At 35.5% G+C, this 22,934-nt stretch overlaps 1 protein-coding gene across 1 annotated transcript in view; it reads left to right on the top strand.

Annotated features, from left to right (window-relative positions):
• Positions 1-22,934, top strand: part of LOC308551956 (ubiquitin carboxyl-terminal hydrolase 9X-like) — a 161,465-nt gene that overhangs the window by 47,052 nt on the left and 91,479 nt on the right. Inside the window, exons 12-14 of the mRNA XM_081126878.1 lie at positions 17,521-17,727; positions 19,787-19,923; positions 21,524-21,657. Of these exons, the coding sequence (XP_080983004.1) occupies positions 17,521-17,727; positions 19,787-19,923; positions 21,524-21,657 (478 nt within the window). The remainder of the gene's footprint in view (positions 1-17,520; positions 17,728-19,786; positions 19,924-21,523; positions 21,658-22,934) is intronic.

The following is a 22,934-nucleotide window of genomic DNA, read 5'->3' as shown; positions in this document are numbered from 1 at the left end:
AATGTAATGCAATATCATAAACAAAATATTGACACTTATACATTCATGGTAGGAGATAATTTCCATCATCACAGACATCCCTTATTTGCCCCTTTGTAGCTACACTCAGCTTTCTCTTTCCCCTTTTCTCCTTAACCACTAGTAACCACTAGTCTTTTCTCTGTTTCTATAATTTTGTCATTTTAAAACCCTTTGGGGGTTTTCCCCCACTCGGCATAATTCTCTGCAGGCCCATCCAGGTTGTTGTATGTATCTATAGCTAGTTTCCTTTATTGCTGTGTAGTAGTTATGAATTTACTATGATTTACTTAATCATTCACCCTAGAGGGTGGACCTAGAGGGTGTTTCTGTTTGGAGTTTATTACAAATAAAGCTGAATGAACATTGATGTGCAGATTTTTTTGTAAACATGGTCTTTGTTTCTCTGAGATTGTATTCCTGGATTGAGTGATAGTTACATATTCAGTTCGATTTAGTTTTTTCCAAAGCAGTCTCATAAAGATAGAATTCACAAACTGTAACGTTCATACTTTTAAAGTGTACAATTCAGTGTATTTTAGTATATTTATATAATTATGGAATAGTCAGAACTATCTAATTTCAGAATATTTTCATTATACTAAACAAAGCTTTATAGCCATGGTCCTCATTTTGTCCCTCTTCTAGCCCCTATTCCCACTACTCTTTATTTTTCTGTGGATATTCCTATTTTGGACATTTCATATAAATATGTGGCCTGTTTTGACTGGCTTCATTCATTTAGGTAATGCTATATCATGTATCAGACTTAATTCCTTTTTATTGCCAAGTTATATTTAGTACTGTTGATAGTGTGGAATTATATTAAGTAGTGTGGATATATCAGTTTTGTTTATGTATGGATCAGTTAATGGACATTGGGTTTTTTTGTGTGTATTGTGATTCTGATGGTGTCTAATATGATTCTGATAAAAATATACATAACAAGTTTTTCTTTGGATATATGTTCCTTTGTATTAGCAAATAATATTCCATTGTACACATTCATCAGTAAATGAACATTGGGTAATTTCCACTTTTCTATTATTAATAATGCTACTATGAACATTAATGTACAGAATTTTGCATGGACATATGTTATCAGTTTTCTTGGGTATATAATGTAAGGGGAATTGCTAGGTCATATGATAACTCTGAGTATATAATTTTGAAGAACTGCCAAGCTGTTTCCCAAAGTGGCTGTACCAATTTATATTCCAAACCGCAATGCATGAGAGTTCCAGTTTTTTCTTATTCTTCTGTTTTTGTTATTGTCTATCTTTTATTTTAGCCTTCCTATGGAATTGAAGTGGTATCTGATTGTGGTTTTGATTTGTATTTCCTTAATAGCTAATGATATTGAGCATCTTCTTGTGTATCTGTTGGCAATTTGTATACCATCTTTAGAGAAATTCCTGTTTAAGCCATTTAATTATTTCTTTTTATATTTTTGATGTATAACAGTTCTTGATATATTCTATATAATAATTCCCCTACCAAACTATGGTTTTCAAATATTTCTTATTTTAGATAGATTGTCTTTCACTTTCTTGAAAGTGTCCTTTTTATAACAAAATTTTGGTTTTTTATTCAGGTGACTTCACATAACGTAAAATTAACCATTTTGAAATGTACAATTCAATGGAATTTAGTACAACTGTTGTGCAACCAGTACCCAAGTTCTCAAACAGTTTCATCACCCCAGTCTTTTTTCTTCTCATCCTTTCTCCCTGACTCTGAAATCCAGCAGTGTGCTTTCTGTCTCTAAAGATTCTGTTATTCTGGATAAAACTTTTAATTTCGATGAACTTCTGTTTACCTGGAATGGAGCCTTTTTTGTCATATGCTTTTTGTTTCCTGTTTAAGAAATCATCTCCTGTAGTCTCCAAGATATTTAAAAAAATTATTTTCTCCTTATTAGTTGTAGCTTTTATATTTAGGTCTGTATTCCATTTTGAGTTAATTTTTTGCATGTGGTAGGATAAGAATTCTAAATTCATTTTTTTAAATGTGAATATTTAGTTGTCCCAGAACATTTGTTTGAAAGACTGTTCTTTTCAAACTGTCCTTGGCCTTATTGTCTAAAATCAGGTAAATGATACATGTGAGGATTTATTTCTATTCTTTTTTGTTCTATTCCATTAATTATATGTTATGCCAGTAGCACATTGAATTGATGAGTGTAGCTTTGTAGAAAGTTTTCAAGTTAGGAAGTGAGTTCTCAAACTTTTCCTTTTTAATACTGTTTGGCTCTTTTTAGTTTTCTGAATTTTTATGTCTTTTAAAATTAGCTAGTCAATTTCTGCAAAAAAAGTTAGCTGGGATTCTGATAGAGATCGTGGGGCATTTTTAAATTACTTTGTATTGTATTTCCCTCCAATCCATGGATATGGAATAGAATAGTTTTTCATTTATTAAAGAATTTTTTACTTATTTAGGTCTTCAGTTTCTTTGAACCACTCTTTTTAGTATTTTTTTGTATTTTTGTTAAAATACTATGATGCTATGATAAATGGAAGTATTTTCTTTATTTTTGAGTGTTTATCTAATTTATAGAAAAATATATCTAATATATAGAAATACAATTGATTTTTCTAGGTTCATTTTGCATCCTGCAACCCTGTTAATTTTTTTTTTTATCCTCACCCAAGGATGTTTTTTCCATTGATTTTTAGAGTGAGTGGAAGGGAGGGAGGAGAGGAAGGGAGGGAGGAGAGGAGGGTGGAAAGAGAGAGAGAGACATTTCAGAGAGACACATTGATTGCTTGCCTTCTGGGAATCAAATCTGCAATCCAGGTACATGCCCTTACGGTGCTTGGGCCAATGCTCTAACCATTGAGTAACACTGGCCAGGCTAAATTTTTTTTTTTTTTTTTTTTTTAAATCCTCACTGAGGATATGTTTTTGTATTGATTTTTAGAGAGAAGAAGTGGGGAGGGGAGGGAAAGAGAGCGAGAAGCATTGATGTGAGAGAGAAACATTGATTGGCTTCCTCTTGCCCAGACCAGAAATCACACCGAAAACCTGTCCCCTAACCTGGAATTGAACCCACCTTTTGGAGTAAAGGACTAAGCTCCAACCAACTGAGCCACACCAGCCAGGGTTTCTTGTAATTTATGTACAAGATCATATTACTTACAAATAGAGACAGTTTTCTTCTTTCTTTTCCAATCTGGATACCTTATTTTCTTCATTGCCTAATAGCCCTGACTCAGACCCGTAACATAATGGTGAAAGAAGTGGTAAAAGTGATGAAGTATTCTTAATCTTAGATGGAAAGCTTTCAGGTTTTCCCAATTGAGAATGATATTAACTATGGCCTTTTTATAGATGCCCTTTATCAAATTTAGGAAAGTTTCCTCCTGTTTTTAATTTATTGAGTATTATAATCATGAAAGGATGTTGAATTTTGTCAGTTGTTTCTCTGTTCTATTGCAGTATTAAGTGCTTTCTTTTTTTGTTCCTCTGTTACATTGATTTCCATTCACAGTGATGAACAATCCATTTTCTCTACCTCCTTTTTAGATTTTAATATATTCAGGATTTTCACCCCCAGTATGTGTGCAGTGAAATATCCTTTATGGCTTTAAAATATTTTTAAATGGATAATATATAGCACATCTTTTATGTGCTTATTACCATCTGTGTCTTTGGTAAACTTTCTCTTGTCTATTTTCTTTTTCTGTTTTTTAAAAACTTTATTTATCTTTATTGGTGAAAGTATGGAACACACCCTCTTTAATTCCTCCCTTGGCTACTATCTCATACCTCCTACAGTTCTCTGTGTTTGCATGCAAACCACAGCCCCAAAAGACTACCCTTGGGGCCCCAAACAGAGCTCCAACTGTGGAGGAAGTTCTCCCTGAACAGTGGGGCAGAAAGACAGGATTGAGGGATATGAAAACAATCCCTCCAGGAGGAGGGTCCTCAGGGACAGCCTCTTCACTCTGTGTGAAATTACTTTCAGGCCAAACCAGGCCACCCATTCATACCTGGAAATGCAGCCCTCTCTATGCTGAGTATCAAGGCCCTATTTTCTAATTCGGTTCTTTTCTTATTGTTGAGTTGACAGAGTTCTTTAAGTATTCCAGATGTTAGTTCTTTGCTAGATATGTGGTATGCAAATGTATTCTCCCAGTCTTTGAATTTTCTTATAATCCTATTAATAGTAATTTTTGCTAGCAGAATTTTAATTTTTAAAACAATTTTACTTAACTTTTAATGAATTTAGGGAGGAGAGGGGGAAGAGAGAGGGAGAGAGAGAGAAACATCAATTAGCTGACTCACGCACGCATGCACACCCCAACCAGGAATAAAACCTGAAACCTGGGTATGTGCCCTGACCAGCAGTTGAATCCACCACCTTCTGGTGTACATGGCAATGCTCCAACCAACTGAGCCAGCTATGGCACAAAATTCTTTTGATAAAAATCCAGTTAATTTATTTATTTATTCATGTAGATCACACTCTTGGTGTCAGGACTAAGAACTTGTTGCCTTGCTGTAAATTCCACAAAATTTCTCCTGTTTTCTTTTTTCTGAAACTTTTATTACATTTAACTCTGATCCATTTTGAGCTAAGTTTTCTTTTGATGTGAGGCTTAGATAGCAGGGTTTTTTTGTTTTTTGTAACCTGTGTATTTCCATTGTTCTAGCATCATTTGATGAAGAACCGTCTTTTATTTTACTTACATTAGAATACTTTCACACTTTGGTAAATGTCAGTTGGGCATACTTTATGGATCTGTTTTTAAGTTCTCTATTTAGTTCCATTTGTCTGTTTCTATGACAACACTACATTGTCTTGATTCCTATTTTCAAGTGTATTTTGAGGTCAAGTTGACAGAATCCTCTTTTTTTTCCAAAATTGTTATTCTCATTCTTTTGCCTTTGTATATAAATTTCAGTATAATCTGGTGCATGTGTTTGACAAACCTTGCTGGGATTTTTATAGGAATGCTGTAAACTTGTGTATCTATTTGGGAAGAATTAACATTTTTGCTATCTTCAAGTCGTCTGTTCTATGAACACTGTATGCCTCTTTGTTGATTTAGATGCTTTGAGGTTTTTCTTGTGTTCTGTAGTTTTAGCTCACAAATTCTGTACATGTTTTATATTTTATACTTGGTAGTAAGTATAATGTTACTGTATTTCTAATACTGATTTTCTATCATTAGTTTATGATAGACATATTTAATTTTTATTTCCTGTGATCTTGCTTAAGTCTAGGAAACTTAAAAAAAAATTTTCCTCTCGGGTTTTAGACAGATTTTTACATAGAGACATCATATAATCTCCATATAGGAGGAGTTTTACTTCTTCCTTCCCAATTAGAATGTTTTTCCTTTATTTTTCTTGTTTCATTATACCGGCTAGAATCTTCTGTACTTAATATTGAATAGAAGTGGTTAGAGCAGGCATGTGTATCTTGTCTCAATATTAGGGAGACGTAATCATCAGTGTTTTACTATTAAGAATGTTAGCTGTATGTTTTCTGTAAATGCCCTTCATTCGGTTTGGAAGGTTCTGCTTCATTCCTATTTCTAAGAGCTTTTGTCATGAATACATATTGAGTTTTATCTACATTTAATTTATGTATTGTACCATTTTCTTTACCTAAAAGTATGGTAAATTACAAATTATTTTTCAATAGTTGAAACAGCCTTGTATCCTTGGAATAAACCACACTTCATATTATATTTACTTAATACATATTGCTTAATTCCATTTACTCATATTTGTTAAGGAATTTTACAGATATGTTCATCAGTAGCATGGTCTTTAGTTTTTGGGTGTTGTTTTGGTGTGTATTTTTTTTAATTGTCTTCATAAAAGAGATTGGGAAGTGTCTTTTTTTTATTTTCTGGAAATCATGTGTAATAGGTGTTCGTTTTTAAATGTTAGGTAAATTGTTCAGTGAAACCATCTGAATTTGATAATTTTGTTCCTGAGAATTTTTAAATTCTGAATTTAATTTCCTTAGTAGGGATAATTTTATACAAATTATCTATATTGGTGGAATTGTAGGAATAAGTTGTCAAATATTTCTGTATTGAATTGTTTCTGGTATCCGTATTCATCTTTCATGTCTGCAGAGGCTGTAGTGATATCTCTGTGTCATTCTTGATATTGGTAATTTGTGTATTCTCTATTTTTTCCTTTATCACCAACCTAGATGTTTCTCAGATTATTGATCCTTTCAAAAAGCCAAGTTTTTATTTCATTAATTTTCTTTATTGTTTTTCTCTGTTTTTAATTCTGTTGGTTTTAGTTTAGTTTTTAGTATTTCCTTTCTGCTGTTTTTTTCAGGCTTTGTTTCTCTCTTTGTCTAGATTCTTTTTATTGATAACATATAAATGTGTATTCACATTTTGGGGGTGTTTTTTTATTTTAAAAATTTTCAATATTAGTTTCAGATATATAGTACAGTGTTTAGACATTTATGTAACTTAAGTTACATCAATCCCCCTGATTAAGTTTTAGTGCCCACGTGGTACCATACATACTATTAAATTATTATTGGTTGTATTCCCTGTGCTATACTTTACATCCTTGTGACTTATTTTGTGAGTACCAGTTTGTGCTTCTTAATCCCTTCACCTGTCTACCCAGTCCTCCTCCCCTCTGGCAATGTTTGTTTTATCTACGCGTTTGTCTCTGCTTTATTTGTTCATTTACTTTGTTTTTTAGATTTCACACATAAGTGAACTCATATGGTATTTGTCTTTCTCTGTCTGACTTATTTCACTTAGCATAATACCCTCTAGGTCCATTGATGATGTTGCAAATAGTAAACTTTCATTGTGTTTTATGGCTACATAATATTTTGTTGTATATTATGTACCACAGCTTCTTTATACTGTCATCTATCTATGGATACCTAGGTTGCTTCTATACCTTGTCTATTGTGTATAAAATGTCCTTCATCTCTTATTATAGTATTTGTTTCAAAGTGTTTTTTCTGATACAAGTATTGCTGCCCTAGTGTTTTTATTTCTATTTGCATGAAATACCTCTTTTTTAATCTTTTTGTTAATCTTTTTAATTTGTTAGTCTGTGTGTGTTTATATTGATCTGTGTTTCTTGTAGATATCATATATGAGTCTTGTTTTTTCTAATTCATTCTGCTACCCTCTGTCTTTTGATTGACATGTTTATTCCATTTTGATAGATACATAATTATTACTATATTGTTATTCATATTTATGTTTCTGTTTTTTACCTTCTTTTTAAAGAAGTTCCTTTAATATTTCTCCTATTACAGGTTTTGTGGTTATGAACTTGTCTCGCAAGCTCTATATTTTGTCCTACAATTTTTATATGATATTCTCATTGGGTAGAGTAGACTTAGTTGTAGGTCCTTGCTTTTAATCACTTTGAATATTTCATATCAAACCCTTCTGACCTGAAATGTTTCTGTTGGGAAATCAGCTGACAGTCTTATGGGAGCACTCTCTTTGTCTTTAACTTTTACTATTTTAATTATGATGTGTTGGTATGGGCCTGTTTGAGCTCATCTTGTTTGGGACTCTGCACTTCCTGGACTTGTGCATCTTTTCTTTTGCTAGATTATTATTTCTTCAAGTGGTTTTTAATATCTTTTTCTCTTCACCTGGGACCCCTCTGATGCTAATGTTGTTATACTTGGTGTTTTCTGCTACCTTGTCTTCCAAATCACAATTTTGATTCTCTTCTTCCTTTAACCTGCTGCTGATTCCATATAATGTGTTGTTCTTTTCAGTTATTGTATTCTTCATTTCTGACTGGTTATTTTTTATGGTTTCTATCTCTTTGTTGATGTTCTCACTGATTCCCTTTTTCTTTCTTTAAGTTTATTGAATATCCTTGTAACCCATGTTTTGAATTCTGTATTTGGTAGATTTCTTACTTCCATTTTGTTTAGTTGTTTTTCTGGATATTTGTCCTGTTCTCTCATTTGGGACATGTTACTTTATCTCCTCATTTTGCTGCCTCTCTGTATTTGTTTCTGTGTATTAGGTGGAGCTGCATCTCCCAGTCTTCGTAGGATGACCTTATGTAGTAGATATTCTACAGTAACCAGTGGCATAGTCTCCCTGGTCACCTGAGGTGTCCCTTGTGTGCGTTTTGTGTGCCCTCGTCTTGTAGTTGAACATTGATTGTAGTTGGCACATCAGTGGGTGGCACTGACCCTCAGGCTGGTTGGTTTTGAAGACTGGCAGTGACTATAGTGGACCAGCTGTTGTGTAGTGGCTGCTGGGTATGTTGGTTCTGGGGCCATTAGGAGGGACTTCAGTGACTATCCAGGTGAGCTGCTGCCTATGCCCAGCCCAGGACCAAATGATAGGTGGTACAAAGTGATCTGTGTTTGGTGGCTACCTTTTCAGAACTTGGAGGCACCTGGGAGTGGGCATGCTGCAATCAGAGGCCTGTTGCCACTAGTGCCAAGGCTGCTTAGCAAGAGGTGCATGGCACATTGAGGCCAGCTGCTGCTTGTTTGGTGTTCGTGGGCCTTTGAGAGGTTATATGAAAGGCTGAGAGTGCAGAGTCCAGCAGTTTTGAGGAACAGCCACCTAAAAGAGGTTCGGAAGGTATGCAGGTTGGGTGGGGCAGGATCTCAGTCACCTTTGTGAGGTGAGTTTGATGGAGACTCAGATTGGCTTCTGCAGACTGGGTATGTGGAGGGCTCAACAAAAGAACAGTGGTACCTCCATGCCACAGGAGAGAACTGCCTCTCCAATCCTTATTCTGAAATTAGACCATTCATTCTCTCCACCTATATCCCAGGTGCTTTTCCAGCGGTTGTTCCTTCTTTAGAATTTAGAGTGAGTGAGCGAGTGTATATGCTCAGGTCCTTTAATCGGATGCTGGGTCAACAGTAGCATTTGTCTTACCTGGATGGAATGCCCACTGATTTTCACAACCAGATTTTGTGGGGACTTCTCTTCCTTGTACTGTGCCACAGGTGAGGAGCCCAGTGTGGGGGTGGGACCCCTCACCCTTCATGGTGAGATATCTGTCGATTCATAATCACCACTTGTTTATGTGGGACCAGCCTGTTTTTTGTCTCCATAGTCTTGACATGGCTTCTTCCTTACATCCTTAGTTATAGGAGTGATATTAAACTAGTATTCAGGTGGTCGTTTTATAATTTAGTTGTAATTTTGATGTGCTTTTGGAAGAAACAAACCTAGTGTTTACTTACTCCACTATATTATAACTAGAAGATTTTTCAAGGTTCTTAAAATGGCTCAGGTTATTCATTTAAGTATTTTCTCTTTCCTAATGTATGTATTTAATACTATATAGTTTTTTCTTCCCACTGCTTTCTTAATTATTTATATAGTATGTAAATTTTGGTATGTTTGATTTTATTATTAATTCTTACCTGAGGATTTTTTCCCCATTGATTTTATTTTTTTAGAGAGAGTGGAAGGGAGGGATCGAGAGAGTTGGAGGAAAAGAGACAGAGAAACATCTGTGTGGGAGAGACATATCTGTTGGTTGCCTCTTGCATGCATCCCGACCGGGGCCTGGGTTGCAACCCAGGTACATGCCCTTGACATAGAATGGAACCCTTGACCTTCCAGTGCTGGGGTCAGTGCTCTAACCAGTGAGCAACACCAGCTAGGGGGTATATTTGAATTTTGTTTGCATTCAGTTGATTGTGCTTTTAATCTCTTCAAAAGCCTTTGGTTTTTCTAGTAGTAGGATATTTTTCTGTCATTTTTTAATTTGTTTTTCAGTTATAGAGTGATTCCGTCATGGTTGGAAACACACCCTGATGTTCATTCTGTTAAATTTGTTGATGTTTGTTTTGTGGCCCAGGAAATTGTCTCTTTTGGTATATTTTCTGTGAGCATCTTGAAAAGAAAGTATTCTGCTGTAGGTGGATGAAATGTTTTTATGTCAATTAAATCCTGTTGGTTGATGTTCTTGTTGAGTTCTGTATTTTGCCAATTTTGTTTTGTTCTGTGAGTTGTTTAGAGAGTGGTTTTTATAATTATGGATTTGCCTGTTTGTCCCTTGAATTCTGTCGGGTTTTTTTACATGTTTTTCAGCACCCACATATTTGATGCGTACATATTTAGGATTGCTATGTCTTATTGATGCCCTGACCCTTTTTCAATATATAATGTCTCATGCTCTCTCTGATAATGTTTTACTGTGAAATCTATTTTATCCATGACTAATATAGCCACTCATGCTTTCCTTTAATGTTTCTATATCTTTTTACATTCTTTTACTTTTAACCTGCCTATATTTTACAATATAAAGAAATTAACATGTATACTTAATATGAATATTGATATGTTAGGACTTAAGCTTGCTATTTTCCTTTTTGTGCTCTTTGTTCTCCTCTGTTTTTCATTTCTCTCTATTTTCCAACTGTCTGAGGGTTATTTGGGCTTTTTTTTTTTACATTTCTATTTTTATATTTCTATCACAGCATCTATTTGTATGGCTGCCTTAATATCTTTGATAATTCTAACATTTCTCATCTCTCAGTATTGATCCTTTTTTATTGAATTTAATATCTTCATGATTCTTGCTCTGTTGAATAATTTGCAACTGAAACCTATGAGACTGTGAGATTATTTAAACTTTCTGAGTGTTTTTTTTACCAGCCAAAATTGTTTCATTTAAAAAAAAAAATTTAAACAAAGTCTGATTAAATTCAGTATTAATTCAAGCTCTCGAAAATCTGGGTAAAGCCAACAGGTGCATCATAGAAAAGCAGGCAATTTTTCAAAATTTGTTTTTCTAAAATAGATTTTAAGATCTACCAAAGAAATCATACCTATGCCTTACCCTCAACCAGAAATCATACATACACCCTCAACAGTACAAAAAAATTTAAGAATGAAGTTTAGAGATATAGGAAAAGACAAATATGACAATATACATGAATTACTTATCAAATAAACCTTTCAACCATAGAAAGCTAAATTGGAGAGGCATCAAATAAAACAAGAGCTAACAGCACATGAAGCAATCCTAAACATTTTCCCAATGACTAAGCTATAAAATGACAGCTCAGGATACTATTAACGTGTAGCTTTTCTTGTGGGTATAAGTTAATAAGTATAAAATTAGTGTAAATTTTTTCCTACTCAGTTATCATTTCTTGCTTCTTACCTTTTCCCTCATTTTACTTAGCAAAACTTTCCTTTGGTTTGACCAACTGAACACAAAAGGTTTGGAACCTAATGAACATATCAACTCTTACTGGAATAGCACTTGGGAAATGCAATACTAGGAAAGGCAAATTGGAACTGAAGTGGTATGACAAAGTTAAGTAGCTGTTCTGTTTTTCCTCCCTTCCCTTCCCCCTTCCCCTCCCCCTCCCCCTCCCCCTCCCTTCCTTTTCTTTTTTTAATCCTCAATTGACATTTTAAAAATTGATTTGAGAGAGAGAGGAAGGGAAGGGACAGAGAGAGAGAGAAACATCAAGGTAAGAGAAAAACATTGGTTGCTTCCCACACACACCCCAACTGGGGATTGTACCCAGAACCTAGGTATGGGCTCTGACCATAATGGAACCCATCACCTACTGGTATACAAGTTGACCGTCCAACCAGCTGAGCCACCTGCCAGGGCTAAGCAGCCATTCTAACTGTGACAATGTCCCCCATGTTAATCACTATGTCAATGGCTTCTCTTATGGCTAGATCACATGACCAAGCCTCATAGTGGAGTGCTCCTGGTGAGGTACTACTGAGCTATGTGTGGGTAGCTTTAAGCTTTTAACAAATACAAAGCATCACTTAAAACTGAGTTGAATATGTTAAAAAATACTACATTTCTATTGGCTTGTTTTGCCTCTTGAACTGACTTGGGGTACTGTTCATGACACAGAAGACACAATAGTTAATCAGTTGCCACTCCAAATTCTTTAGAGTTTAGTACTCCCCTGCACGTTTTTTGCAGCAGTAATAGTATTCTTTATTAGCATCACTGCTCTCATAGGACCAATATTCCCAGTTATTGGAGTCATGTAATTTCCTCACCTTTCAACTCACTTGGGTTTAGCAGTGATGGAATGTTGTGCTTTTATTTCCACATCAGTGATGGCTGCTCCTTTGGAATTTCAACAGCAAGACCACAATATCTGTAAGAATTGTATGAGTTTTCCACTGTGGTTTCATAGTGTGTGGATGACATGTTGTAACTGGCATCACCTGCAGGACATTCTTATATCCCATCTGTGTGTTCATTGCAATGGGTATTCCAACATTTTTTTATCTCCCAGCTACAACCACATTCATCCCTACAGTTGGATTGCAAGTTTACTTCATTATTTCCCACCACCCATGGGGTAGGCAGTAACATGGAATACATTTACCTACATTAATTACATGAAAGGCATCAACATCTTTGTTTGCAGAAACAGCATTGCAGATATTTTTTTTCTTCATCAGTGTGCCCTGGAAGATGCAGCTGAATAAGGAGGCCATTTACATTATTGTTATGATTTATTGATTAAATTTAACTGTTTTTCCTCTGAAATTGAAGCTAGTTTCACAATTACTCATTATTGATTCCCACATCTGCAGCAGCCCTGGTTTTGTTGGACACACAGGAATGACTTACAGGATTCTTACCAAACAGAGCCACATTCAGATGTAGCTGTTTGTTTTCCAATGCCCCCACTCGTCCACTTCCTGCCACAATTCCTACTTGATCTGCTGAACACGTGTGTTATGTCTTTTTTTACAGAAATAACAGATTCATTTCAAGCTCTTGAAAGGTGGAAAGGATAGTGGTAGTAGCAAAAGTTCTATGTGGGCTGGAGCAGGCAGGTGGCCAACATGGACAAGAGGAAAGCAGCAGCCATGGCCTTGCCGGTGTTTGTGCCAGGAATAAATTGCCTGTTTTGGCTGGTACTCAAGGGAATATTTCTTCATGATTGCCAGGGAAAGAAAGAACTCTAGATTTCCCCGTCTTCCAAGGTGGGGCATACCTTATTACTGCTGGGTGAGAAGGAAGTTTTGACTCTATGTGTTCAGTTCTAACTATACAGGGGATATATTACTGCTGGCCTATAATAAAAGTCCTGACTCTCTGGTGGCCATCTTCTAGCTTCACCTAACCTGGGGTTCCTCATTACTTTTGACTGGCAGCATGCATCACAGCTCCCTTCTTTGCCGTCTTTTATGTTACCCCAAAAGGTGATGGTAAGCTTTGTTACAGCCTTATGCAGTCTAGGCTACCCACTCACCTTTTTGTTGTGTGGGTAAGGGTGGACCATAATTTTTTTCTGAATTATTGGTTTGGAATAGGGTGGTCATTTTCTAAACATTTTATGTCATGCTAGCTTGTCTTTTTCCTGGTCTATTTAGATGTCTTCTGGGAGGCTTTCCTTGACTGCCACTCATCAGTGTTTTCATATTGCTGGCTTTTGCAGCTTCAAGTATACCATATAGGAAACAAGAGAAAATACAGGGACAAAACCTTGTTGTTCCTTGGGTTTTGAAGATTCTAGTAGTTTTACTTAACTCTCCAGTATTCAGAGTCTTCTTATGTTTGTTTTATGTTTACTGTCTAGGGTTTTTAGTTGTACTCTGTGGGAGAAGTAATGGTAAGTATGTCTATTTCATCTCAAACACATAACTATTTTAGTTTTTTTTAAATGAGCATTTATCTACTTCTAAGTTTGTAATTAGAAATTAGAAGGTAGTTTTTTGTTTTTTGGTAACTTGGAATTTATTAAAATTTTTTATGTATATATATATTTTTTTTTGTTTCAAAATGTGTAAAGGGTATTACTTCCTACTCTGTTCTTTTTATTTATAACTTATTTTCAATTTTTTATTGGGGTAAAATACATATGACATAACATTCATCATAATGATGTTTAAGTCTCAGTTCAGTGGTATTTAATACATTTCTAATGTTGCACAGCCGTCACCAACATTTTATCACCATGCTTTTTTCATCTTGTAAAACTGATACTTTATACCCATTAAACAATAAACACACCTCATTTCCACTCTCCTCAGATCTCAGGAGCCGCCCTCCTAATTTTTATTTCTATGATTTGACTGTTCATGTCGGTGGAATCATACAGTGGATGTCTTGTGTCTAGCTTATTTCGCTTAGCATAATGACAAAGGTTCACCCATGTTGTAATATGTGTTACAGTTTCCTCCCTTTGTATGAATATGCCACATTTTGCTTATCCATTCTTTCAGTGATGAACATTGAATTATTTTCACATTTTAGCTGTTATGAATAAAAATGGCTGTGGGTTTGTTTGTACAGATGTTTCGAAACCCTCCTTTTCAGTTATTATGGGTATATACACAAACATGGAATTACTGGATTACATGGCAATTTATTTTTTTTTTAATTTTTGAAGAACTGCTGTAGAGTTTTTTGTAGTAACTATACCATTTTACATTGACCAACAGTGCACAAGTATTCCAGTTTCTCAACATTCTTGCCAACACATGTTATTTTCTGTTTTGTTTTTATAGTAGCTGTGACGATTGGTATGAGGTGGTATCTCACTGTAGTTTTTGGGGGGTTTTTTGTGTTTTTATTTTATCTTTATTGTAGAAAGTATTACAGGTGTCTCATTTTTTCCCCACAATTGACCCCCTCCAGCTCGCTCCCACCCCTCTCCCCAGGCCTTTACCCTGTTATTGTCTGTGTTTATGGGTTATGCATATATACATATAACTTCTTTAGTTAATCTCTTCCCACCCTCCACCCCACTTCCTTCTTCCCTCTGAAATATGATCATCTGTTAAATGCGTCAATGTTCTCTGGATCTATTTAGTTAGTCAGATTCTTTTGTTCATTTGCTTCTTAAAGAAGACCCTTCAACATTCCACGTAGTACTGGTCTGGTGATGATGAACTCCTTTAGCTTTTCCTTGTCTGAGAAGCTCTTTATCTGACCTTCAGTTCTAAATGAAAGCTTTGCTGAGTAGAGCAATCTTGGTTGTAGGTATTTGCTTTTCATCACTCTGAATATTTCTTGCCACTCCCTTCTGGCCTGCAAGGTCTCTGTTGAGAAATCAGCTAACAGTTGTATGGGGGCTCCCTTGTAGGTAAATGCTTTTCTCTTGCTGTTTTTAAGATTCTCTCTTTGTCTTTAACCTTTGGATTTAATTATAATGTGTCTTGCTGTGGGCCTCTTTGAGGTTCCTCTTGTTTGGGACTCACTGTGCTTCCTGGACTTGTATGACTTTCTTTCACCAGGTAGGGGAAGTTTTCTGTAATTTTTTCAAACAGGTTTTCAATTTCTTGCTCTCCTTCTTCTCCTTCTGGCACTCCAATAATATGAATGTTGAGCTATTTGAAGTTGTCCCAGAGACTCCTTACTCTCTTCATAGTTCTGGATTCTTTTTTCTTTTTGCTCTTCTGGTTGGGTGTTTTTTTTCCCCTCATCTTCCAAATTACTTGTTTGATTCTCAACAACCTCTACTCTACTGTTGATTCCCTGTAAAATTATTCTTCATTTCAGGCCATGTAGCCTTCATTTCTGATAGGTATTTTATTAGGTCATCAGTGGTCTCACTTGTTTTCGTAATAGTCTTACTAATATTCTTGAGAATCCTTATAACCAAAATTCTGAGCTCTGTATCTGTTAGCTTGCTTGGTTCTATTTCATTTAGTTCCTTTTCTGGAAATTTCTTTTGTTCTTTTCTTTGTGACATGTTTCTTTGCCTCCACACTTTGGCTGTTTCCAGGTGTTTGTTTCTATGTATTAGGTAGAGCTATGATGTCTCCTGGAATTTGTAGAGTGGCTTTGTGTAGTAGGAGTCCTGTAGGGTGCAGTGGATCAGCCTCCCCAGTCACCTGAGCCTGGACTGTAGGTCCTCCCCTGTGTGGGCTGTGTGCATTGTACTCTTGTAGTTGAGCCTTGGTTGCTGTTGGCATCACTGGGAGGAATTGACCCCCAGGCCAATTAGCTGTGAGGACCAGCTGCAACTACAGCCAAAGAGCTGCTGTGCTGGAGACACCGCTATTGAGCAGGATTTACTTCAGTGGAGCTTTGGTATTCACCAAGTGCACCCTTTGAGTGTGTCACTCGTGGATGTGGTAGGGCTGTAATCCAGTGCACTCGAGTCTGGCCACCAAGTGCACTGTCTCTGGGGCATCCCTGGAGGTGCAAAGTCAGCCTCTGCCTGAGCCTTTCCCAGGGCCACCCAGCATGAGCTACACAGCAGACCGTAGTTAGCTGATACTTGTGTTGAGCTTGAAGGTATCCAGGAGAGGCCAAGCTATGAACCAGTGCAGGCTACCACTAGTGCCAGGCCTGGGGCCACTTATCAGGCCATATGGGGCACCCTGCTGCTTGTTTGAGAGATTTTAGGACAGTCCTAGAAATGAGTTTCAAGAGGCTACTTGCATAGAAAAGCCACTGGAAATGGCTTGGATGAGCTTGCAAATAGAGGGGTAGGGTCTCCAGGAATCACCAGGGCGGGGCCAAAGGTGTGAGTCAGGTGCTAGAGATTCAAACATGGCGCCTGCCTGCCGGCTGTATGTGGGGAGGGCTCATCAAAGGAACAGTGGCCTCTGCCAGCTCTTCTGTTTGGGAAAAAGCTGCCCCTTCACCTTCACCCTAATTTCAGGCAAGTTAGTTCCTTCCTGAGTGTCCCAGGTTTCTTTCAAGCTGGTACCCAGCCCTGGAGCTCAGAGGGAGCACGTCTGAGTGAGTCTGTGCGCCAGTCCTTTAAGAGGAGCTGCCTGGGACTCAGACAGCCTCAGTGTTCCTCAGCGACATTCTCTGCTGGTTTTCACAGCCTGAAGTTGTGAGGACTTCTCTTCCTGACCCTGGAATCCTGGTCTAAGGGCCCATTGTGGGGCTTGGACCCCTCACTCCTCCAGGAAACCTCCACCACCGAGATATCCCTCCCGGTTTTACTGTGAGGCACCGGGTGTGCTACCTTGGCCACATCTCCAGGATTCAGCTCCTAGCTGCCTGAGTCTCTGCCCCTCCTACTGGTCTCCTTGCTTCTTTTTTTCCCTGGTTGTAGGACTTCTGTTCAGCTAGATTTCAGGAGGTTCTGAGTGATGGTGGTTGTGTATTTTAGTTGTAATTTTGATGTGGTTGTGGGAGGCAGCAGGTACCGCAGTTACCTACACTGTCATCTTGTTCAAGCCTCTTACTGTAGTTTTGATATGCAATTTTTTCCTTAATGGCCAGTAATGTTGAACATTTTTTCATGAGCTTATGCACCATTTCTGTATATTTGTAAAAATGTTCCTTCAACCTTTGTGTCCTTTTATGAATTGTGTTGTATTTTTTGTTGTTTCAGGGGTTCTTAACATATTTTTTATCATTTAACATATGTTTATTATCATTTTATTCTGCAGTTTTTAAGTCAGTAGTGATAGAGTTTAAGTTATAAGTAAGACTTGAGTTATTAAGTGCTCAGTTATGGTTTGTGTGTGTGGTTGGGAAGAATTAAATGTAGTTTATTCAAAGTCATATATTTAAATCCTTGATGACCAATTATGAATACATGCATATATTGTGATATTTACATAATTTAAATATATTTTCTAGGCAAGTTGGACAAATGCAAGTAAAAAACAACGTGAAAAGCTGCTTGAGCTGATACGTCGTCTTGCAGAAGACGATAAAGATGGTGTGATGGCACACAAAGTGTTGAACCTTCTTTGGAATCTTGCCCATAGTGACGATGTACCTGTAGACATCATGGACCTAGCCCTCAGTGCCCACATAAAAATACTAGATTATAGTTGTTCCCAGGTATGGGAGAACTTATTTGCCCATTTTTTCTTTTTCCTTCACAATTAGAATGGCTTAATTATAGGATAATTCTTTTTTTTTTTTAAGTAGTTTTGAAGAATTGGTTACATTTGTTGTATAAGCTTGGTTTCTTCTTACTTTTTTCCAGAAAATCTTTGTATCATTTATTATATAAAAGGATTTGTATAAACAATTTGTTATAGTAGTAATATGGTATATGACTAACTAGGAGGGTAATAAGATTTTTTTGTTCAAGAAGTTAATGAAATTAACAGGATTTTCTAAACAGTGGTGTCTTTCTGAGCAAATAACAGCGACTTCCCTGCGTTTACCTTAAGTCACTTGTGTTTACTGATTTTAAGTATGAATTTTATACTAAATTTTACTTATATTTTTGGATCTGTTTCTTTTTTTTTATCAGTAGTGGTTTTTCATCCTAATAGGTTAAAGAAATTAAATAAAGATGATATATTTTCTTTAAAAAAGAAAAAGACTGTGTAGGGCAGGCATCTGCTTGACTTTTAATATTGTCAAGTGAGGTGAAAAGATGCTCTCAGGTTTTGAAACTATATAGGTATAATTTTAAATGTTCAGTAAAAAAACAACTAAGCTTAGTTGCCAATGTTATACTGTACTTAGTTTTCACTGTTTGTTCAGTATTCAGCATCTCAAGTGGTATATAAACTTGGATTTTAAATTCTATTTTATTAAATAGAGAAGTGTTACAGACAATCAGAGCAGTACACTTGCTTAGATTCTCAACTGTTACTTTCTTCTTTAATTAGTTATTCGTATAATTGCATGGTACAGTGTTTTATACATTGCCACTTTAATAGTTACTGGATTTCATGAAATTTAGTAAAAGAGTTTTTCTTTTTGAACTTCAGCCTTCATCTGTTACAATTATCAAAAACTTGTAAATATATCTTGCACTCCAACACAAACTGCTTTTAAGAGTTATTGACATATTTAATATTCATGTATAAATATTTTTGTATTAATGATATGAACAGAAATCAGACCAGTAATTTCACAGTCATAATCTTTTCCTAGAAAGTGATATGAGAACAGCATGATATTTACAGACTAGAAAATATTCCTCCAAATGGGACCTTAAAGATATATACAGAATGGTTTTTTCTTCCCTGTAAATGCACAGAAATATGCATTATGTACTCAAACCTGAACTTCTCATTACTAGTGATCTTAAATAAAAAGACTGAAGCAAGTAAGCCATGGCAGAATATTATCCTTATAACAGACTTCAACATTCTTTTTCTTTAGATGAATAGTTGCTCCCATTTTCTTTAACATTCACTATATATTGATTTGTTTTTATTTTTATTTTAGTAATTTTTTTTAAAACCTACAGAATTATATTGTATTTTTGTTAATTCTCACTTAAGAATATTTTTTCCATTGACAGTGTAAGGAATGGAGGGAGAAAGGGAGGATGGAGAAACATTGATGTGACAGAGACACATAGATTGGTTGCCTCCCACAACTGGGAGAGGAGATCCAACCTGCAACCCAGGTACCTGCCCTTGACTGGGAATGGAACCCATAATCCTTCAGTGCTCAGGCCGATGATCTGACCATGGAGCCACATCTGCCAAGGCTATATTGTTTTGTTTTTTTTTGATGAAATATAAATTGTTGATGTTGCTTGCTCTTTTTAGAAATAAGACATCACACCCAGTAATACTTGGGATTGTATATTTTTCTAAGTTTCATAATATGGAAAACTTATGAACACTGAATACCCATGTTTAAGCATATTTTAAAAACATTTTCTGTGACTGTGCCTAAAGTTGGGTTTTAAGTCTTAGTACAGATATATCTGAATCCATGAAACACTGAATTTTTATAGTGGTGCTTTTGGAGTTTGATGATTATTTCAAGTTAAGGATATATTTAAAGCATTTTGTTTTATTCAACTGTTACAATTACATAATTTTTGTGATGTCATCTTAAGCTTTTGTATTCTAATTCTCAAATAATTCAAAGTACAACTATATCCATGTTTATGTAAACAAATTTTTTTGTATGTGTGTGCAAGGATCGAGACACACAAAAGATCCAGTGGATAGATCGCTTTATAGAAGAACTCCGTACAAATGATAAATGGGTAATTCCTGCACTGAAACAAATAAGAGAAATTTGTAGTTTATTTGGTGAAGCACCTCAAAACTTGAGGTAAGGCTTTTAATATAGAAAAATTTCTAATTTTAATTTATATATTATGTTGAGAACAGCATATCAGAAAAAGTAAATTTTAAAAAAGAAAACAAAAGTGGGAAAACAGGAAACTTAATGAGTTTGTTTGAAACAAATATGACTTCTTGATTGTGTTTCTCTCTTGTATATTTGTGACACAGAAGTATCAGAATCAAGATTGCCTTGGGCTCTTACTTCAGAATTGTCCTGAATTTCTAGCATAGATCCAGACATTGTTGTGGCATGAGTTGTATTTATCTTCCCCTCCCCCCTTTTTACATCTTTTCTACTGTTTTCTTTGGTCCAGTATTCATTCTTAATTCCATATGATAATATGTTATATATTAGTTACTTAATTGTTCTAACATTTCTCAACATATTTTATTAACTTAGATTTCATACTAGGACATAGTAATTTCCAAAGGGGGAGGGAAGGTAACCTTGAATTTAGGTTAATTTTCAAAGATAAGACAAGCAATTTAATTATGAAAAATGACAAGACTTTGTTTACACATGTTTTTTACTCTTAATTTATTTTAGCTAGACTTAAATAGCTAATTTTTTAAATTAGCTTAAGTAGTGAATTTTATGTTTGACTAAGTTATGGTTATTGCAATAATTTGTCTTTTTTAATTTGGGAGTGTATTTGTAATTAGTGGCATGAAGAGAAAAATAACAGAAAGCAAGGTATAGTGGCAGTAATTATTCTCAACACAGTTAAGATTTCTGGTAGTGAACCCCCAGTTCAGTCTAATTAACTGTAAACTGAGACCCTTTGACCTTTTGGAAATATTTTTTCTTGTGTGTAAGACAATTACAAGATCCTTTGCAAATGTAAATTGATATGATTATGAATGTAAACAATTCCTGTTTAAAAAGAATTATATAATGTCATTTTTATGTTTTTATTTTTCAAGTTGAATTTTGATACTTTTTTCTACTGCTTGAAAAATTACATGGAATTAAGACATTTCATGCAGTTAAATATTAGAGAAAATCCTGAAATAATCTTTTAATGTTATTTATTTGTGAAAGACATTCTTTGATTATGTTTGACTTACATGCATGCCAGATGTCCCCCTTTTTTGGTTGCTTATATATGCAATACTACATATACTCTTCCAGTCAGAAGATTTGCTCACCAGTTTAATATTGTGAGTTGATTAGTTTCTTTTAAAATAATAAAATAGCATGTAGCTAGGTATCTTTCTGGTGATATTCATGGCCATAACAGGCTGCAAACTCAGTGTTCCAGAGTGAACCTATAATGGCTAACATTTTTTATCATGTAAACTTCAAATGGAGAATACGGGTAGGTGGTGTTTGTTTAAAATAATATTGGAATAAATATATTTTGTGGCATTGGTTATGCTCTTCAAATTGCTTGATATTTTGTTATTAAAAGAAGGATATCATCCTCATTTTACTATGAATGTAAGACATTTTATTACTTTCAAAGTAGTAGTTAGAATTTTAGTCTCTATAAACTCTTAGTTAACAGTATAGTTGATTTGCAACCAGAACTTGTTACAGTAGTGTTCATTTGCCTAATTATACTGTTAAGTTCTTCTCGTTTTAGTCAGACTCAGCGAAGTCCCCATGTATTCTACCGTCATGATTTAATCAATCAACTTCAGCATAATCATTCCTTAGTTACTTTGGTAGCAGAAAACCTTGCAACTTATATGAATAGCATGCGACTATATGCTGGAGGTATGTATTATAAACTAGCATTAATTACTGGGAATCACATGGCCTTCCCTTCTCTCATTTTTTGTTCTGTCCTTATGAAATTATCTCAGAGATGACAATATATATTTATTTTATTTATTGTTGACAGTGTTACAGATACCCTCCATTTTCCCTCCCTTTGCCCCCCTCCACCCTGCCTCACCCCAACCCAGGCCTTTCCCACATTGTTGTTGTCTTGTCCATGGGCTATGCATATATGCATATATTTTCTTTGGTTAATCTCTTCACACCCCACCATCTCCCTCCCATCTGATGACTGTATATACATATAGTTATGATATATATATCTTTATTGTTGAAAGTATTACAGATGTTCCCTTTCTTCCCCTCATTGATCTTCTCCACCCCACATATCCTCCATTCCCAGTCCTTCCCCTACTATTGTCTATATCCATGGGTTATGCATTTGTGCATATAAATGCTCTTTGATTAATCTCTTCCCACCCACCCATGCCTTCGTTCTGAGATTCCTCAGTCTGCTCCATGCTTCTGTTTTTCTGGATCTCTTTTATTCATCAGTTTATTTTGTCCATTATATTCCACATATCAGTGAGATCATGTGAAACTTATCTTTCCATACTGGCTTATTTTGCTTATCATAATACTCTCCAGTCCCATCCACGCTGTTCCAAAGGGTGAGAGATCCTTCTTTATTACAGCTGCATAGTATCCCATGGTGTAAATATACCACAGCTTTTTTATCCACTCATCTACTGATGGGCACTTGGGCTGTTTCCAGATATTACCTATTGTCAGTTGTGCTCCTATGAACATAGGGTGCACATATTCTTTCTGATTTAGTTTCAGGGTTCTTAGGATATATTCCTAGAAGTGGGATCACTGGGTCAAATGGCATTTCCATTTTTAATTTTTTGAGGAAACTCTGTACTATTTTCCATAGTGGCTGCACCAATCTGCATTCCCATCAGCAGTGTACCAGGGTTCCCCTTTCTCCACATAGTTGCCAGCACTTGTCATTTGTTAATTTGTTGATGGTAGGCATTCTGACAGGTATGAAGTGATATGTCATTGCAGTTTTAATTTGCATATTTCTGATGATTAGTGAGGTTGAGCATCTTTTCATACCTCTTGGTCATCTGGAGAAGTATCTGTTTAGATCCTTTGCCCATTTTTTAATTGGATTGTTTGTCTTCCTTTTGTTAAGTTTTATGAGTTTCTTATATATTTTGGATATTAACCCTTTCTCACATATGTCATTGGCAAATATGTTCTCCCAA

This window comes from Miniopterus schreibersii (genome assembly GCF_964146895.1).
Source record: "Miniopterus schreibersii genome assembly, chromosome: Y".
NCBI classification, from domain to species: Eukaryota; Metazoa; Chordata; class Mammalia; order Chiroptera; family Miniopteridae; genus Miniopterus; species Miniopterus schreibersii.
This window is presented reverse-complemented; position numbering and strand designations above follow the sequence as displayed.